The sequence below is a fragment of the Carcharodon carcharias genome, chromosome 16 (genome assembly GCF_017639515.1).
Source record: "Carcharodon carcharias isolate sCarCar2 chromosome 16, sCarCar2.pri, whole genome shotgun sequence".
Taxonomy (NCBI): domain Eukaryota; kingdom Metazoa; phylum Chordata; class Chondrichthyes; order Lamniformes; family Lamnidae; genus Carcharodon; species Carcharodon carcharias.
Window position 1 is genome coordinate 101,274,843 of NC_054482.1, and position 13,806 is coordinate 101,288,648.

The 13,806-nt window shown below is 39.9% G+C and overlaps 1 protein-coding gene across 1 annotated transcript in view; it reads left to right on the plus strand.

Moving 5' to 3' along the window:
- LOC121289410 (divergent protein kinase domain 1A-like) overlaps positions 1-7,010 on the plus strand; it is a 55,397-nt gene extending 48,387 nt beyond the window's left edge. The window contains exons 4-5 of the mRNA XM_041208866.1: positions 5,620-5,796; positions 5,873-7,010. Coding sequence (XP_041064800.1) covers positions 5,620-5,796; positions 5,873-6,685 — 990 coding nt within the window. The 3' untranslated portion in view covers positions 6,686-7,010. The remainder of the gene's footprint in view (positions 1-5,619; positions 5,797-5,872) is intronic.
- The last annotated feature ends 6,796 nt before the right edge of the window (positions 7,011-13,806 follow it).

A 13,806-nucleotide genomic window follows, 5' to 3' on the forward strand; every position in this document is an offset into this window, starting at 1 on the left:
ACTGGAGAATTGAAAACGTTATGTCTTTGTTCAAAGAGGGTTGCAAGCCCAGTAATTACAAACCAGTCTGCTTAACTTCAGTGGCGGGGAAGCTTCCAGAGACAATTATTCGCGGTAGAACTAATAGTTACATAGAAAAAAGTGGGTTGATTAGGAACAACCAGCATGGATTTCTGAAGGGGAAATTATGTTTAACTAACTTGATGGAGTTTTTTGAAGAAGTAACGGAGAGGGTAGTTGAGGGTAATGCTATTGATACGGTGTACATGGACTTACAAAAGGCATTCGATACAGTGCCACACAACAGACTTGTGAGAAGAGTTATGGCTCATGGAATAAAAGGGACAGTAGCAACGTGGATACAAAATTAGCTGAGCAATAGGAAACAGAGGATAATGGTCAATGGATATTTTTCAGGCTGGAGGAAAGTTTGTAGTGGAGTTCCCCAGGGGTCGGTATTGGGATCCTTGTTTTTTCTGATCACAGAATCACAGTGCAGAAGAGGCCCTTCGGCCCATCGAGTCTGCACCAACACGTGAAAAACACCTGACCTACCTACCTAATCCCATTTACCAGCACTTGGCCCATAGCCTTGAACGTTATGACGTGCCAAGTGCTCATCCAGGTACTTTTTAAAAGATGTGAGGCAACCCGCCTCCACCACCCTCCCAGGCAGTGCATTCCAGATCGTCACCACCCTCTGGGTAAAAAACTTTTTCCTCACATCCCCCTAAACCTCCTGCCCCTCACCTTGAACTTATACCCTCTTGTGACTGACCCTTCAACTAAGGGGAACAGCTGCTCCCTATCCATCCTGTCCATGCCCCTCATAATCTTGTACACCTCGATCAGGTGATATATATTAATGATCTTGATTTTGGTGTGCAGGGGACAATTTCAAAGCTTGTGGATAATATGAACCTTGGAAACATTGTAAACTGAGGAGGACAGTATAGAACTTCAAAAGGACATAGAAAAGTTGGTGGAGTGGGCAGATAGGTGGCAGATGAAGTTCAATGCGGAGAAGTGTAAGGTGATGCATTTTGGTAGGAAGAACAAGGAGAGGCAATATAAAGTAAAGGGTACAATTCTTAAGGGTGTGCAGGAGTAGAGGGACCTGGGTGTATATGCGCATAGATCATTGAAGGTGGCAGGACAGGTGGAGAGAGCAGTTAATAAAACATATAGTATGTTCGGCTTTATTAATAAGGGCATAGAGTACAAGACCAAGGAGGTTATGATAAACTAATCTCAGCTGGAGTATTGTGTACAGTTCTGAGCGCCACACTATAGGAAGGATGTGAATGGATTGGAGAGAGTGGAGAAGAGGTTTACAAGAATGGTTCCAGGGATGAGAAACTTGAGACATGAAGATAGATTGGAGAGGTTGGGACTGTTCTCCTTGGAGAGGAGAAGGCAAAGAAGAGATTTAGTAGATTTGGTTCAAAAATCACGAGGGGCTGGATAGAGTAGATAAGGCAAAAACTGTTCCTGCCCATAAAAGAATCGAAAACAAGAAGGCACAGATTTAAAATGATTTGCAAAAGAAGCAAATGTGATGTGAGAAAAAAGTTTTTTCTCACAGCGAATGGTTCAAGTCTGGAATGCACTGCCTGGAAGTGTGGTGGAGGCAGGTTCAATCAAGTCATTCACGAGGGCATTATTTGATTATTTAAGTAGAAACAATGTGCGGGGTTACGGGGAAAAAGCAAGAGAATGACACTAAATCATAGTGCTCATTTGGAGAGCTGGTGCAGACATGATGGGCCGAATGGCCTACTTTTGCATTGTAACAATTCTGTGATATACAGATCTGAGTTTAATTAATCCATACCCAACACCTGTTCACATTATTACCTTAAACTACTAGTATTTAACATCCATCAACAGAGCCTATTAGATACTAACAAGCTGCATTGCTACTTATAGTGTTTTGTGGAGGGTGGTGGTTTCTTTTTCACTCTGGTTGTGAAGAATTGTCCTGCATGAAGTTGTTTTTATACTTTCTGGTCTGTCTCTTTCTTTACTGATATATACATTGCTGACAGCAGTTTACATATGCAACAAAATTAAATTTTAAAAATCCAGTACTTTTGCTATAACTTTTCAACTATCATGGTCATGCATGATTGCACCTATTGAACTTGAACTTTCAACTGCTAATGATTACTTGTACAGTATTGCACAAACACCAACTTGACAACTCTAAGATATGGAATTTGGATGTAATCAAAATGAAATATTTACACCTTGTTAATCTGCCATTAAAACTGTCCTTTTTAATTCCTGTGTTTGTTTACAAACTTAAACCAATTGTCAATATTGTTTTCCCTTTCTGTTCATACTATTTTGGACTTACAAGTTATTCAAGGAGATCAGATCTTTGAATAATTATTATCTAGAAACGTAATCTTTACCTACATTATAATCCACACTTTTCTCTTCTATCACCCGATAACCAAAGGCCAGTTGGTTGAAGATTGTGTCTGTGTTGGCGAAACTACTTCACCACACAACACAGCTGCTGCCTTGTTAGACCATACAGTAAGTCCTCACTTTAAGCTGTAGTTGCATTCCTGAAAATCATGACTCTAAGTGAAACGTCTTTAAGCAAATCACACTTTCCCATTAAAACCAATGCAAAAGCTGTAGTTAGGTTCTGTAGGATATTCCTCATCAGAAAATATACATTGAAAAATTATACCCTGTAAGTTGAAATACTTTACATTTATTAAATTATATTTGTAAATTAAACAACTTTTATATTAATATAAATTTAAAGATATAAAAGAAAAACATAATTTTGCACTTAAAGTGCTTCCTGCTTGCAACCGACCCTGCTTCCCAAACCTCCCACTCCCTGACCCTCTTGGTCACTTCGGACTCTCCCACTCCCCGACCCTCCCTCTCACTGTTTCCCTCTCCTGAACCTGCATTCCTGTTCAAGACCCAGATCCAATCCAAAGCTGGAGCTCTGGGTTTGTGAAAGTCTAGGTTCCGATCATGCACAAGTGCTAAGCCAGGGTTGTCATAATCAATGTTTTTTTTTAATGCTCTGGCTCACTGCTTCCCTTTCCTGAACCCTCTCTATGAGCAAGGGCTTTGGACAGAGGCGACAAGGCAGGAGGAGCAGCTTCGATTGTCATTTTTAAAAAATATACATGGATGATTATGGGTGCCTCTGCAACATCTTGACCTGGACTTTCACAACCCTGGAGCTCTGGCTTCAAATTGGATCTCAGTCTTGAACAGGAGCGCAGATTCAGGCGAGAGAAGCAGTGAGAAGGCAAGTCAAGGAGGCAAGAGGCTGCAGGCTGGAGATCAGGGTCAGTGAGAGGCAGGTCCAAAATGGCATCGACAGGGTCACGTGCCTCTACATCAGAACAGCAGGAAATCACGTTAAAATGAATCTCGTGATGCTAAACCAAATTACGGGCCCCGATAATTTGCCAATGTTGATGAAAAAAAATTTAATGAGGCGACATTAAACAGAGACTTCTTGTACTGAGATATCAGGGTTGGAAGTGTGCCATCTGGTGGCCTTCTAGCTCAATTCCTCTGTCTGAACAGAGGTGTGAGTTGGATGTTGAGAGATTGAAGCTCTCAGAAGTTTGCAGATTGAAGAGAATCAAGAATCAGAGCTATGTAGAGGAAAGGGATTTTTCAGAAAGCAGTGTTTTTAAAACACTTGTTCTCTTTCGCGACTTTCCACTACTCTTCTCCAAGAGAATGGACAGAAAATCTGTCAGACTTGTATATTCATTCATGCATGAGTAAATGGTTGAGACTGGGTACTTCACAGGTGTAAACCTGTGACCAATGCAATCTCTTTTCATATCTCTCCACGTTAAAAATATTGATCAACCTGTGACATTTTTTTGTTTCTAATTCAGAGCTCCTGTTTTCTTTGCTTTCTGTTGGGGATTTTTTTCTTTTCGTTGATTCAGTACTTAATGCCCACCCTGTTTTGCAGCCTCACATTTTTGATTTGTTTAATGACATTTGATTATAGACTTCTGCTTTTTAAACCCACTTGGCTCTCTGCGGAGTCCGTGGACATGTAGTAAATGATATCCAGGTTCGTATAAGCTCCCCTCATTTCTCTTTTGTTGTTTTCTCATGGTCCACCAGTACGTTCTTGCTTCGTGTTGATTTGGCAGTTTTTCTTTTTTTTTGAGACCAGCATTTGAATTTTTTTCAGGAAAGTTAAAAATATGGCAAGGACTAAAGTTTGTACAATAACTTGTTAACTTTTGTTGGTACAGGTGTCCCCCATTTAAAGCACACTCAAATAGTACGTTTTCATTTTTGCACGGCTTGTAAATAATGTAAAAAAATAAACCAAATAGCACTGCTTCCATTTTCGTTTTACTGCAGTTACTGTGCATGCACCAAGAACCACATGATAATTGTGCAAGCTCAGTCTGTTAATTTAAACACACCACCATTTAATTCGCTGCTACCCTCTCCTAAGCTCCCTTGGACTCTCCTGCTTGCTGATACCCTTGCCCAACTCCCATGTTTCCTCCACTGCCCCACTCGCCACTTCTCCACCTGCCCCTCTTGGCCTCCCTGTCCCGACCCCCTTGCTGCTTCCTGCTTCCTGCTTCCTACTAAGGGGTCAGGAGAGGGAAGCAGCAAGTGGGAGGGAGTGAGGGAATCGGGAGAAGTAAGCGGAGAGCAGGAGTGAATGAGGGTATCAGGAGAGGGTAGCGGTGAAGGGGAGGCAGTGAGGGGGTCAGGAGAGGGAAGTGATGAGCAGGAGAGAGTGAGGAGGTCAGGACAAGGAAGTGGCGAATGGCCGGGAATGGGGGGATCAGGAGAAGGATGCGGCGAGCAGGAGGGATTGGAGGTTGGGAGAGGGTAGCGGCGAGCGGAAGGGAGCGGGGAGGTTGGGGGGAAGGAAGTAGGGAAGGGGCGGGAACGAGAAGGGTGGCAAGCTGGAGGCGGAAAGCAGGAGGCGAGAGGCAAGTAGAAAGAGTAGTAAGTTAGTTGGAGTAGTAAGTATTTTTGGGCCAGTTAGCTTCATGGCAGCCAATAGGTTTTGTTTCTTGTGGGGAAATGATTTTCGTTTAGCACACCAATTTTTTTTTAGGAACACATTAGGAATGCTAAATGAGGAATAGGTGTATTCTGAATGGTAATTTGATGCCATGATAAAAATTCAATACATCAAAAATATGGCAAACAGTGACAATTGCTTTACACATTGCACATTTCAAGACAAGATGATGGTCATTCAACATAGTCATATTGACTATGTTGAGGAAGTTCGCAAGTTATGATCTGATCAAGTCTATCCTCTACAATGTTCCTGCACATTTTAAAGTGATTGGCAACAGAGGTCAAGAACAAGTTGCGGTGTCCCCTTTGCCTGAAAAATTTTTAAAGAATGGAAATCAAGAATTGTATGATATAATCAATGTTTTCTTATCAGTTCAATGCTTAAATATTCAATAATTAAACCACCTATAATTTTGAATGAAAAATAAGTTGTAAAAGTTTTTCCAACATTCTTAAATACCTTAAATTTGAGAAACTTTTTAATTTTGAAATATTCTTTGAACAGCTTTTACTTGTTCCCTTCTATTTCATAAATGGCATTTTATTACTTTCAAGGTGTACAGGGGAGTATGGGATGAATCACAGGTAGTCTTAAAATGCAAACTTGAAGAACCTTTCCATTTTGATTTGGATTCTAACCTGGAGCCGAGGAAGGAAATGGTGTTATTTGACAAACCAACAAAAGGGACTTCCTTGGAGGAATTTCGAGAAATGGTTTACAATCTTTTAAAGGTAAGCTTTGTATACATGTTCAAAATTAGCTCAAATTTTACCTTGAGAACAAATTATATAACTGTCTTTTCCTCAGGCAAAGCTTGGTGATCAGACAAACCTTCAAAAGCTACTCAAGTTGGTTGTCACCGTAGCAGATGGGAATAAAGATGGTCATGTCTCCCTCGCAGAAGCAAAATCTACATGGGCATTGCTGCAGCTTAATGAGTTTCTGATTACAGTAATTCTGCAGGATAAGGAGCATACACCAAAACTACTTGGATTCTGTGGAGATCTTTATGTAACAGAAAAAGTCCATTACAATTACCTGTATGGACTCACTATTCCTTGGGTTTTGGAGTTCTTCATTCCTTCTGGTCTGAGACGTAGTATGGATCAGTGGTTTACTCCCTCCTGGCCCAGAAAAGCTAAGATCTCAATTGGACTCTTAGAATTTGTTGAGGATATCTTTCATGGAACATTTGGTAACTTCCTTATGTGTGACATGAGTGCAAATAACATTGGCTACAATGCTAAACATGATTTAAAAATGATAGATATGAGAAAAGTTGTACCAGAAGTTAGTTTCAAACAGCTAATTGGAGGCCGTCATTGCGAGACTGATGTGGATTGTGTCTATGGCACAGACTGTAGGACAACATGCCATCAAAGCAAAAAGCAGTGCACCATGGAATTGGATCAGCCAAACCTGACCAAAGTCTGCACATTGCTGAAAGACTACCTTTTAAATGGTGCTCCTTCTGATGTAAGAGAAGAACTGGAAAAGCAGCTTTACTCTTGTATAGCTCTTCAAGGAGTAGCAAGCCAAATGGAGATGGAACACTCCTTGATATTAAACAACCTAAAGACATTACTGTGGAAGAAAATTTCTCATACAAAAGATTCCTAAACTCTAATGGAACAGGAAAATTTTTCATGTGAATTGAACAGCATTAGAAAAGTTTTTTTTTGGTAAATGGTTCTAATTGGTTTAATTTGACCATGTAGCACAGAACAGCATCATTCATACACAATCTTTCCCTGTTTCTTACTGTTAAACAAAAAACTAAAACCACTAGAGATTTTGTTTTTCATTTTGTGGTTATAAATGTTGCTGCTTTTCTTTTAATGGATTTAAAAAAAACACTTAACCAGCATGAGAAGTTTTTAATGTCTTTTTTAACTATTGTTTGTAGCATGATTATTTATTTGCAGAAGAAAATGCCGGTTAATATTGACACTTCTCTTAGCTTAAATAAAATTACATATTAAGATGGTAAACTGGAAAAAAATCTGTAAATCAGAAAGAGGTTGCTCTTACTTCTATTTTAGAATTGAAAAAAATTGAAATGCATTAGAATTGCAACTATATAATTAGATTGTAAAATCTGTTTTACAAAAAATTGTAATTGAGCACTTTATAATCCTAGCCAATGGGTAAATGAAATGAATAAGTGTACAGTATTTAAAAATGCCAGGTCAGTTTTTACACCTATAAATGGCCATTAAAATTCTTTCTGGTTGTTTGTCCAAAAGGTATTTGATAAAGTACCACATAAAAGGTTACTGTACAAGAGTCCATGTTGTTGAGGTAATATATTAGTCTTGATAAAGGATTGGCTAACCAACAGAAAATGGAGATCCAGGATATATATGTCATTTTCAGGTTGACAAACTGTAACTAGTGACGTGCCATTGGAATCAGTGCTAGGACCTCAACTATAATTTATATAAATGTCTTGGATCTTGGATGTAAGGACAGAGTGTATTGTAGGCAACTTTGCTGATGATGCACAGATAGGTGGGAAAACAAGTTGTGAGGAAGGTACCAAGACTCTGTCAAGGGATATAGATAAGTCAAGTGAGTAAAAATTTGGTAGATGGAGTATAATGTGGGCAAATTTGAAGTTATCCATTTTGGTAGGAAGAATAGAAAAGTGCTATTTAAATGGAAAGAGATAACAGAATGTAGCAGTAAAGAGAGATCTCGATGTTCTTGCACATGGAGCACAAAAAGTCAGTATGCAGGTACAGCTAGTAATTAAGAAGGCAAGTAGAATGTTGGCCTTTATTGCAAAGGGCATGGAGTATAAAAGTAGGAAGTCTTGCTGCAACTATACAGGGTGTTGGTGAGATCAAGGGTCGTCTTATGAGAAAAGGTTTAACAAATTGAAGCCATACTCATTGGGGTCTAGAAGAATGAGAGGTGATCTTATTGAAACATAAGATTCTGAGGGAGCTTGACTACTTGAATCCAGGCAGTTTAGATGCTGAGAGGATGTTTTCCCTCATGAGGGAATCTAGAACAAAGGGGCATGGTTTCAAAACAAGAGGTATCCCATTTGAGACTGAGATTAGAAAGAATTTCTTTTCTTGGAGGATGTTGAATCTTTGGAATTCTCTACCCCAGAGAGCTGTGGAGGCCAAGTCATTGAATATACTCAAGGCTGAGGTGGACCGATTCATGAACTTAAGAAAAGTCCTTCAGGGTTTTAGGAAAAAAAGCAGGAAAGTGAAACTGAGGCCAAGATCAGATCAGCCATGATCTTATTGAATGGCGGAGTAGACTTAAAGGGTTGTAGGCCTACTGCTCCTATTTCTTAGGTTCTTAAAAGCTAATCTTTGGGATTCTTTACCCCAGAAGGTTGTGAATTCTCCATTATTGAATATATTTAAGGCTGGAGACAGATTTTTGGTCTCAGGGAATCCAGATATGGGGAGTGGTTGGAAAAATGGATTTGAGGCAGATGATCAGCCACGATCATATTGAATGGCGGAACAGGCTCCAGGTGCCGTATGGTTTACTACTCTTATTTATGTTTTTGATGTTCTGTTTGTCATGATCACATTGCTGTTTGTGGGAGCTTGCTGTGTCCTACATTATTGTAGTGACTACACTTCAAAACTACTCCATTCACAAAGCACTTTAGGACCTTCTGAGATCAGGAAAGATACTTTATAAACGCGAGTGTTTTTTTCTATCTTCCTTTTATCCTGTTTCCCTTCAAGTCAGTGAATGATACTAAGGTGATGTTACTTTTCGCTAAAGTATATTTTGTGTGTGCTTTTATTTCGGACAGTGAATGGCTACAGTCTACCTAACCAGACACTTCTAGTGGAGACATTGGGTAGAAAGTTAGACTTAGCACCTCAAAATTCTGCCTCAGTTGAGGTCATTAGCCAATTAACCCTAATCAGGGTATCAAGCCTGGGATCTTCCTGGTCAGGATGATTTACTTCAACATCAGTTGAGAGTTGATATTCATTCAGTTCTTGCTAACTGTTGGGTTATATTTCAAAAGTTGTAGGTGTCTAATCCCAAATAAAAGGGCATCACCACTACTTGTCTAGATGCTCCACCACTATTGACGGTCTCTACTGCCTGGTCTGTCCACACTGGTATGTTTTCATGGTCCATCCCACTGACTTAGCTCGCTTTTTGTGATTTTCATTACTGTGACTGCCACAATTATTATCACCATCTCTGTGATCTCCACCACTTTGCTCTTGACTCAGTACCATAGCTTCCATGATATTTTCTAACTCCACCACTACATTCTTCACCTCCTGTGAAGTAGGCATTTCTTCTGATATTGATTGCAGCATTTTTAATTTTCCACAGCTGAATGATTGGTAAATATTGCTCCTTTTATTTGTCTAACTCAACCAACAAGGGATTAATCTTTCCAATCATCCAGGCCTAGGAAACTCAAAAAAGTTGAAGCCAACAGTTGAAGAAACAAAAGTACACAAACAGAAAACAGCCAGCTTGGGGCTTTATGGGTTGGATAATGGTAGTTTCAGGTGGGTTTCGCAGAAGGGAAAGGAAAGTCCCTTGTCTTTCATTTCCAGTGAGTGTGCCATCTATTGGAGACTCGTGCTCCAATATAGTTAAACAGGCAAGCTGTTAAATAGAAAGCACATTTCCTGGGCATGCTGTTGACACATCTGATATAATTAAGCAGATTCGATATATAAATCCACTATACACCATATTGCATATCTTTGCGTGCGTATGTGTTATACTTATTAATAAAACTGATAACCATTTTATTACCAGTTTGTGCTTTCAACAAATTCTGTGGGATAGTGTTTAGTTGACAAGCCTGTTTGAATATTAACCAGCAAACACTGGGTGATTGAACATAGCAGTGTAGAGATCTCGATGGGAACATTGATGTAGTAAACAAAAAATGTATTTTCTGTTTTGATTATAGGAAGCTGTCACTTCCATCATGAAACTTAAACGGAAAACACTCCAGTACAATTACACAAGTCAGTTTGATGTAAGATTTTACATTCAGACTTTTTGGTCAGAATCTGTTTCTTTTGTTTATGTGCAGATGTTATTTCAGATTTCCAGCATTTAGAATTTTTTTGTCACTGTTTAAATTATTTGTGTTCCCCCCCCCCCAAAAGTAACCGTTGTATATTTCCTATGAGTGTATGTCTAGTTGTTTCCCCATTTTATTCCCAGAACCTCGCTTCCGCCATGGGCAATTTTTATAGAGGATGGACAGGTGACATGAGCTCAGGGCTTCTCTGGTACTGATGTGTAACAAGCAATTTTGATTGCACCTTACAAAGCAACAAAATATTTACATATAAATAATGATCTGCTGTGCCATTGCACAATATTATTCTGAGGTCTAGAGGAGGGTTGTGATTTTTAACTGCTTTCCCACTGGAAATCCAGACAATTGAGTGTGGCTGAGGTCAATCAGAGCCAGTAAATTTCAGGAAACAGGTTATAAGGAACCAGGATGAGATGCCTGAATTTCTTAATTTTTTAGGATTTTTCACGATTTATAACGATCAATAACATTTGGATAATGTAGTTGACATTATTCCATTCAAGGTTGAGTATAACTGATAAAACAATGGATGAATTCATTCAACTGTTGAAAAATAATGGTCAGTTAAGGGTCTGCATATATTATGATACTGGTAACTTCCTGGAGTACTTTTCTGTATGTTATATAAACCAGAGGCTTTGTAGGTTTTAAAAGGCATGACACATTTGCATTAAACAGTATGATTAGCTGGTATCTCGGGCCATTGATTATACTTCAAACAATGAACATCATTACTTCTTGCCCTGAATTTTATCTTCCAAGGTCGGACATGGCCCGACCTGAAAGTACTTAAAATTGCGTGAATGATGTCCTGATGTAATCGCGCGCACATGCAATATTGAGGCTGGCGGGCATGCGCAGGAGACTGAGCCGTGCCGACCGACAATTAAAGGGCCAATTAAGGCCATTGAAAAGCCTATTAACCAAGATTTTACGTTGCCCGCAGGATTTTGCGCTCGTTGCACGGGCAGACGGGCAGCACGTTTTTATCAAACTAACATCCAAGGGCAGGATAAAAGGCCCCCAGAGGACAAGCATTTTCATTTCCTTTTGTGATTTTGCTGCTGTCATATTTGAGTTTTGCCAGATTTCCTTTGGATTGCCCTAGCTTACTAAGCTGGTTTACCTATAAATCTGTGCCAAAGTTCTAACAAAATAGATCAATCTACACAAACAATGGGGAACATTGTCATTTACAAAATATATTGGCCTTGGAAATCCATGGCCATTTAGCATACTGCCACTGTAATTATATTGCGGGGGTGGGGGAGTGTTGAGTTTGAGGGTAGGGGCTCTCTGAACATCGGGACTCCCCATGACCCAAGCCTTCATTATGACCTAATGTAGATACTGCAGTTTTGTCATCGGAGGTGACCCAACTGACCCAGCAGTAGATATGTGGAATATGACCATATCACTGCATAATTAAAAACATGTTTTTAAAAAGGATTCCCCTACAAAAGGGAACACATTTCATTTGCAGCATCCCTTCCCACATTTTGCTTCTTACCACAGCCAATAGCCTTAGCTGTAGCATCTCAGCCAGGCAGTCCAGAACTGCTGTGATAACAGGTAGACCAGATGCATCTTGATGGCATGGGTGTCTACCATGTTGGAGCACTCTGCTCTCTGAAGTTCAGTAGGTTATGGGTTCAAGTCCCCCTCCAGAGTTGAGCACGTGGGCTTGCAGTCCTGAGAGAGTGCTGCACTGTCTGTGGTACCTGCATTTAGGTGAGATGTTAATCTGAGACATCTACCCTCTCAGATGGATGTAAGAGATCCAATATTGCTGTCTATGGGAGCTTGCTGTGCACAAATTGGCTGACTGGCACATTCTCCACACTACAGCAGTGACCACACTTCAGTCCATAGCTGAAAAGCTGCAGTATTAACACCAAATTCGTTTCCATGTTGTCAGACCTATCTGCTTTTCCACTGGAAGTTTAATTGAAGTTACCAAGATCCTGAATACCTTTGGACCCAGCGCCTGACTTGTTCCCACCCCCGCCTGCACTGTCAGGCCACTGAATGACGCAATTCACACTGGTGGGCCTTAATTGGCCACCCAGTATGAAATCGTGTTAAGAACACAATCTCACCCGGGAGCGGATTCTATATCCATTTCCAGGCCTGCTCACTTCACGCGTATGCCAAGCATGAAATTCAGGCCCTAGAGTCTCCCAAGGATCTATCCTTGGCCGTCTTTTATTTTTCATCTGCGTACTGCCACCTTGCAACATCATCCAAAAACTCAATGTCAGGTTCCATATATACGCCAGCAATGCTTGGCTTTATCTCTTCTCTTCACCCCTCCACTATCTCCAATGTGTCACACTGCTTATTCAAATCCAGTATTGGATGAGCAAAAATTTCTAATTAAAAATTGGGAAGACTGAAGCTGTTGGCTTTGGTACCCACCACAAACTCAGTTGCCTTGTCCAAAGCTGAGCCAGACCATCTGTAATCTAAATGTGTTTGTCACCAAAATGAGCTCCTCACCACATCTTCACATACCAAGGCTATTTTCATCTCCGTAACACCTAACTCTGGCCATGTCTCAATTTATCTGTTGAAGTTCTCATCCATTGCCTTTACTAACTCTAGACTTGACTATTCCAATGCTCCTTCAGCCAGCCAATTTTCCACCCAACTTAAATTTATGCTTATATAAAATTCTGCCTGTATCTTAATTCATACCAAGTTCCATTCACCCATCACCTCAGTGACCTGCAATGGGTCCTGATGCAACAGTGCGTTAACTTTAACATTTCCCGTTTTTTAATCCCTACAAGCCTTTGAAATGTCTGCACTGCTCTAATTCTGGCACATTACATATCCAATTTTAATTGCACCACCGACTGATGTCTGCATTTTCAGCTGCCTTAGCCCAGCTCTCAATTCCCTACAAGCTTTTTAGCATCACAAGAGGATAGTACGTTCACAAATCTGCTTCCTTTGTGAAGATAGATGCAAAGTACTAATTTAATCCCTGTCCTTTGCTCCAACATGATTTCCATTTGGGTCCTTAATGGCCCAACGTTTTCCTTGGCTAACTGCTAACATTTTTTAACATTGCCTGCTCATCTTTTTTGGTAACCTTTCTTTGCCTTCTATATTTTTTCAGTTCCCTTCTGTATTTTCTATAATCTTTCTGGCTTTATAATTTGACATGTCAAGCCTCATTTTTGGTTTTAACATTTACTTCTTTTGTTATCTATGGTGCGTTTACTTTGGATGTTCTCCTTTTTCTCTCCAATAGAATATGCTTAATTTGTACCCGAGCTATCTTTAATGCCCTCCAATGGCATGCCAGTTTTATGCTGCAATCACTTTTTTCACCCAATAAATCTTTGAAGTTAGCTCTTCCCCAATTTTTTTCCTGGTTTTCTGGTCCCTTTCCATAATTACTCCAAACCAAATTATGAGTCATTGTTAGCTAGATCTTATAATGTAATGTACTTCACTTGCCTTACTTCATTTTCCAGAATCAGATCCAATACTGCTTCCTTGCATGTTGGGCTGAAGACACTGATCTAGAAAATTCTCCTGTACCTATCAGAAACTCCTCTTTCTCTAACCCATAACACTATGTTTTTCCCAGTCTGTGTTACAGTGCAAGTTGTTGAACTCATTGTATTTAAAGCAGGATGCACATTCCTATAATGAGGTTGTGTTA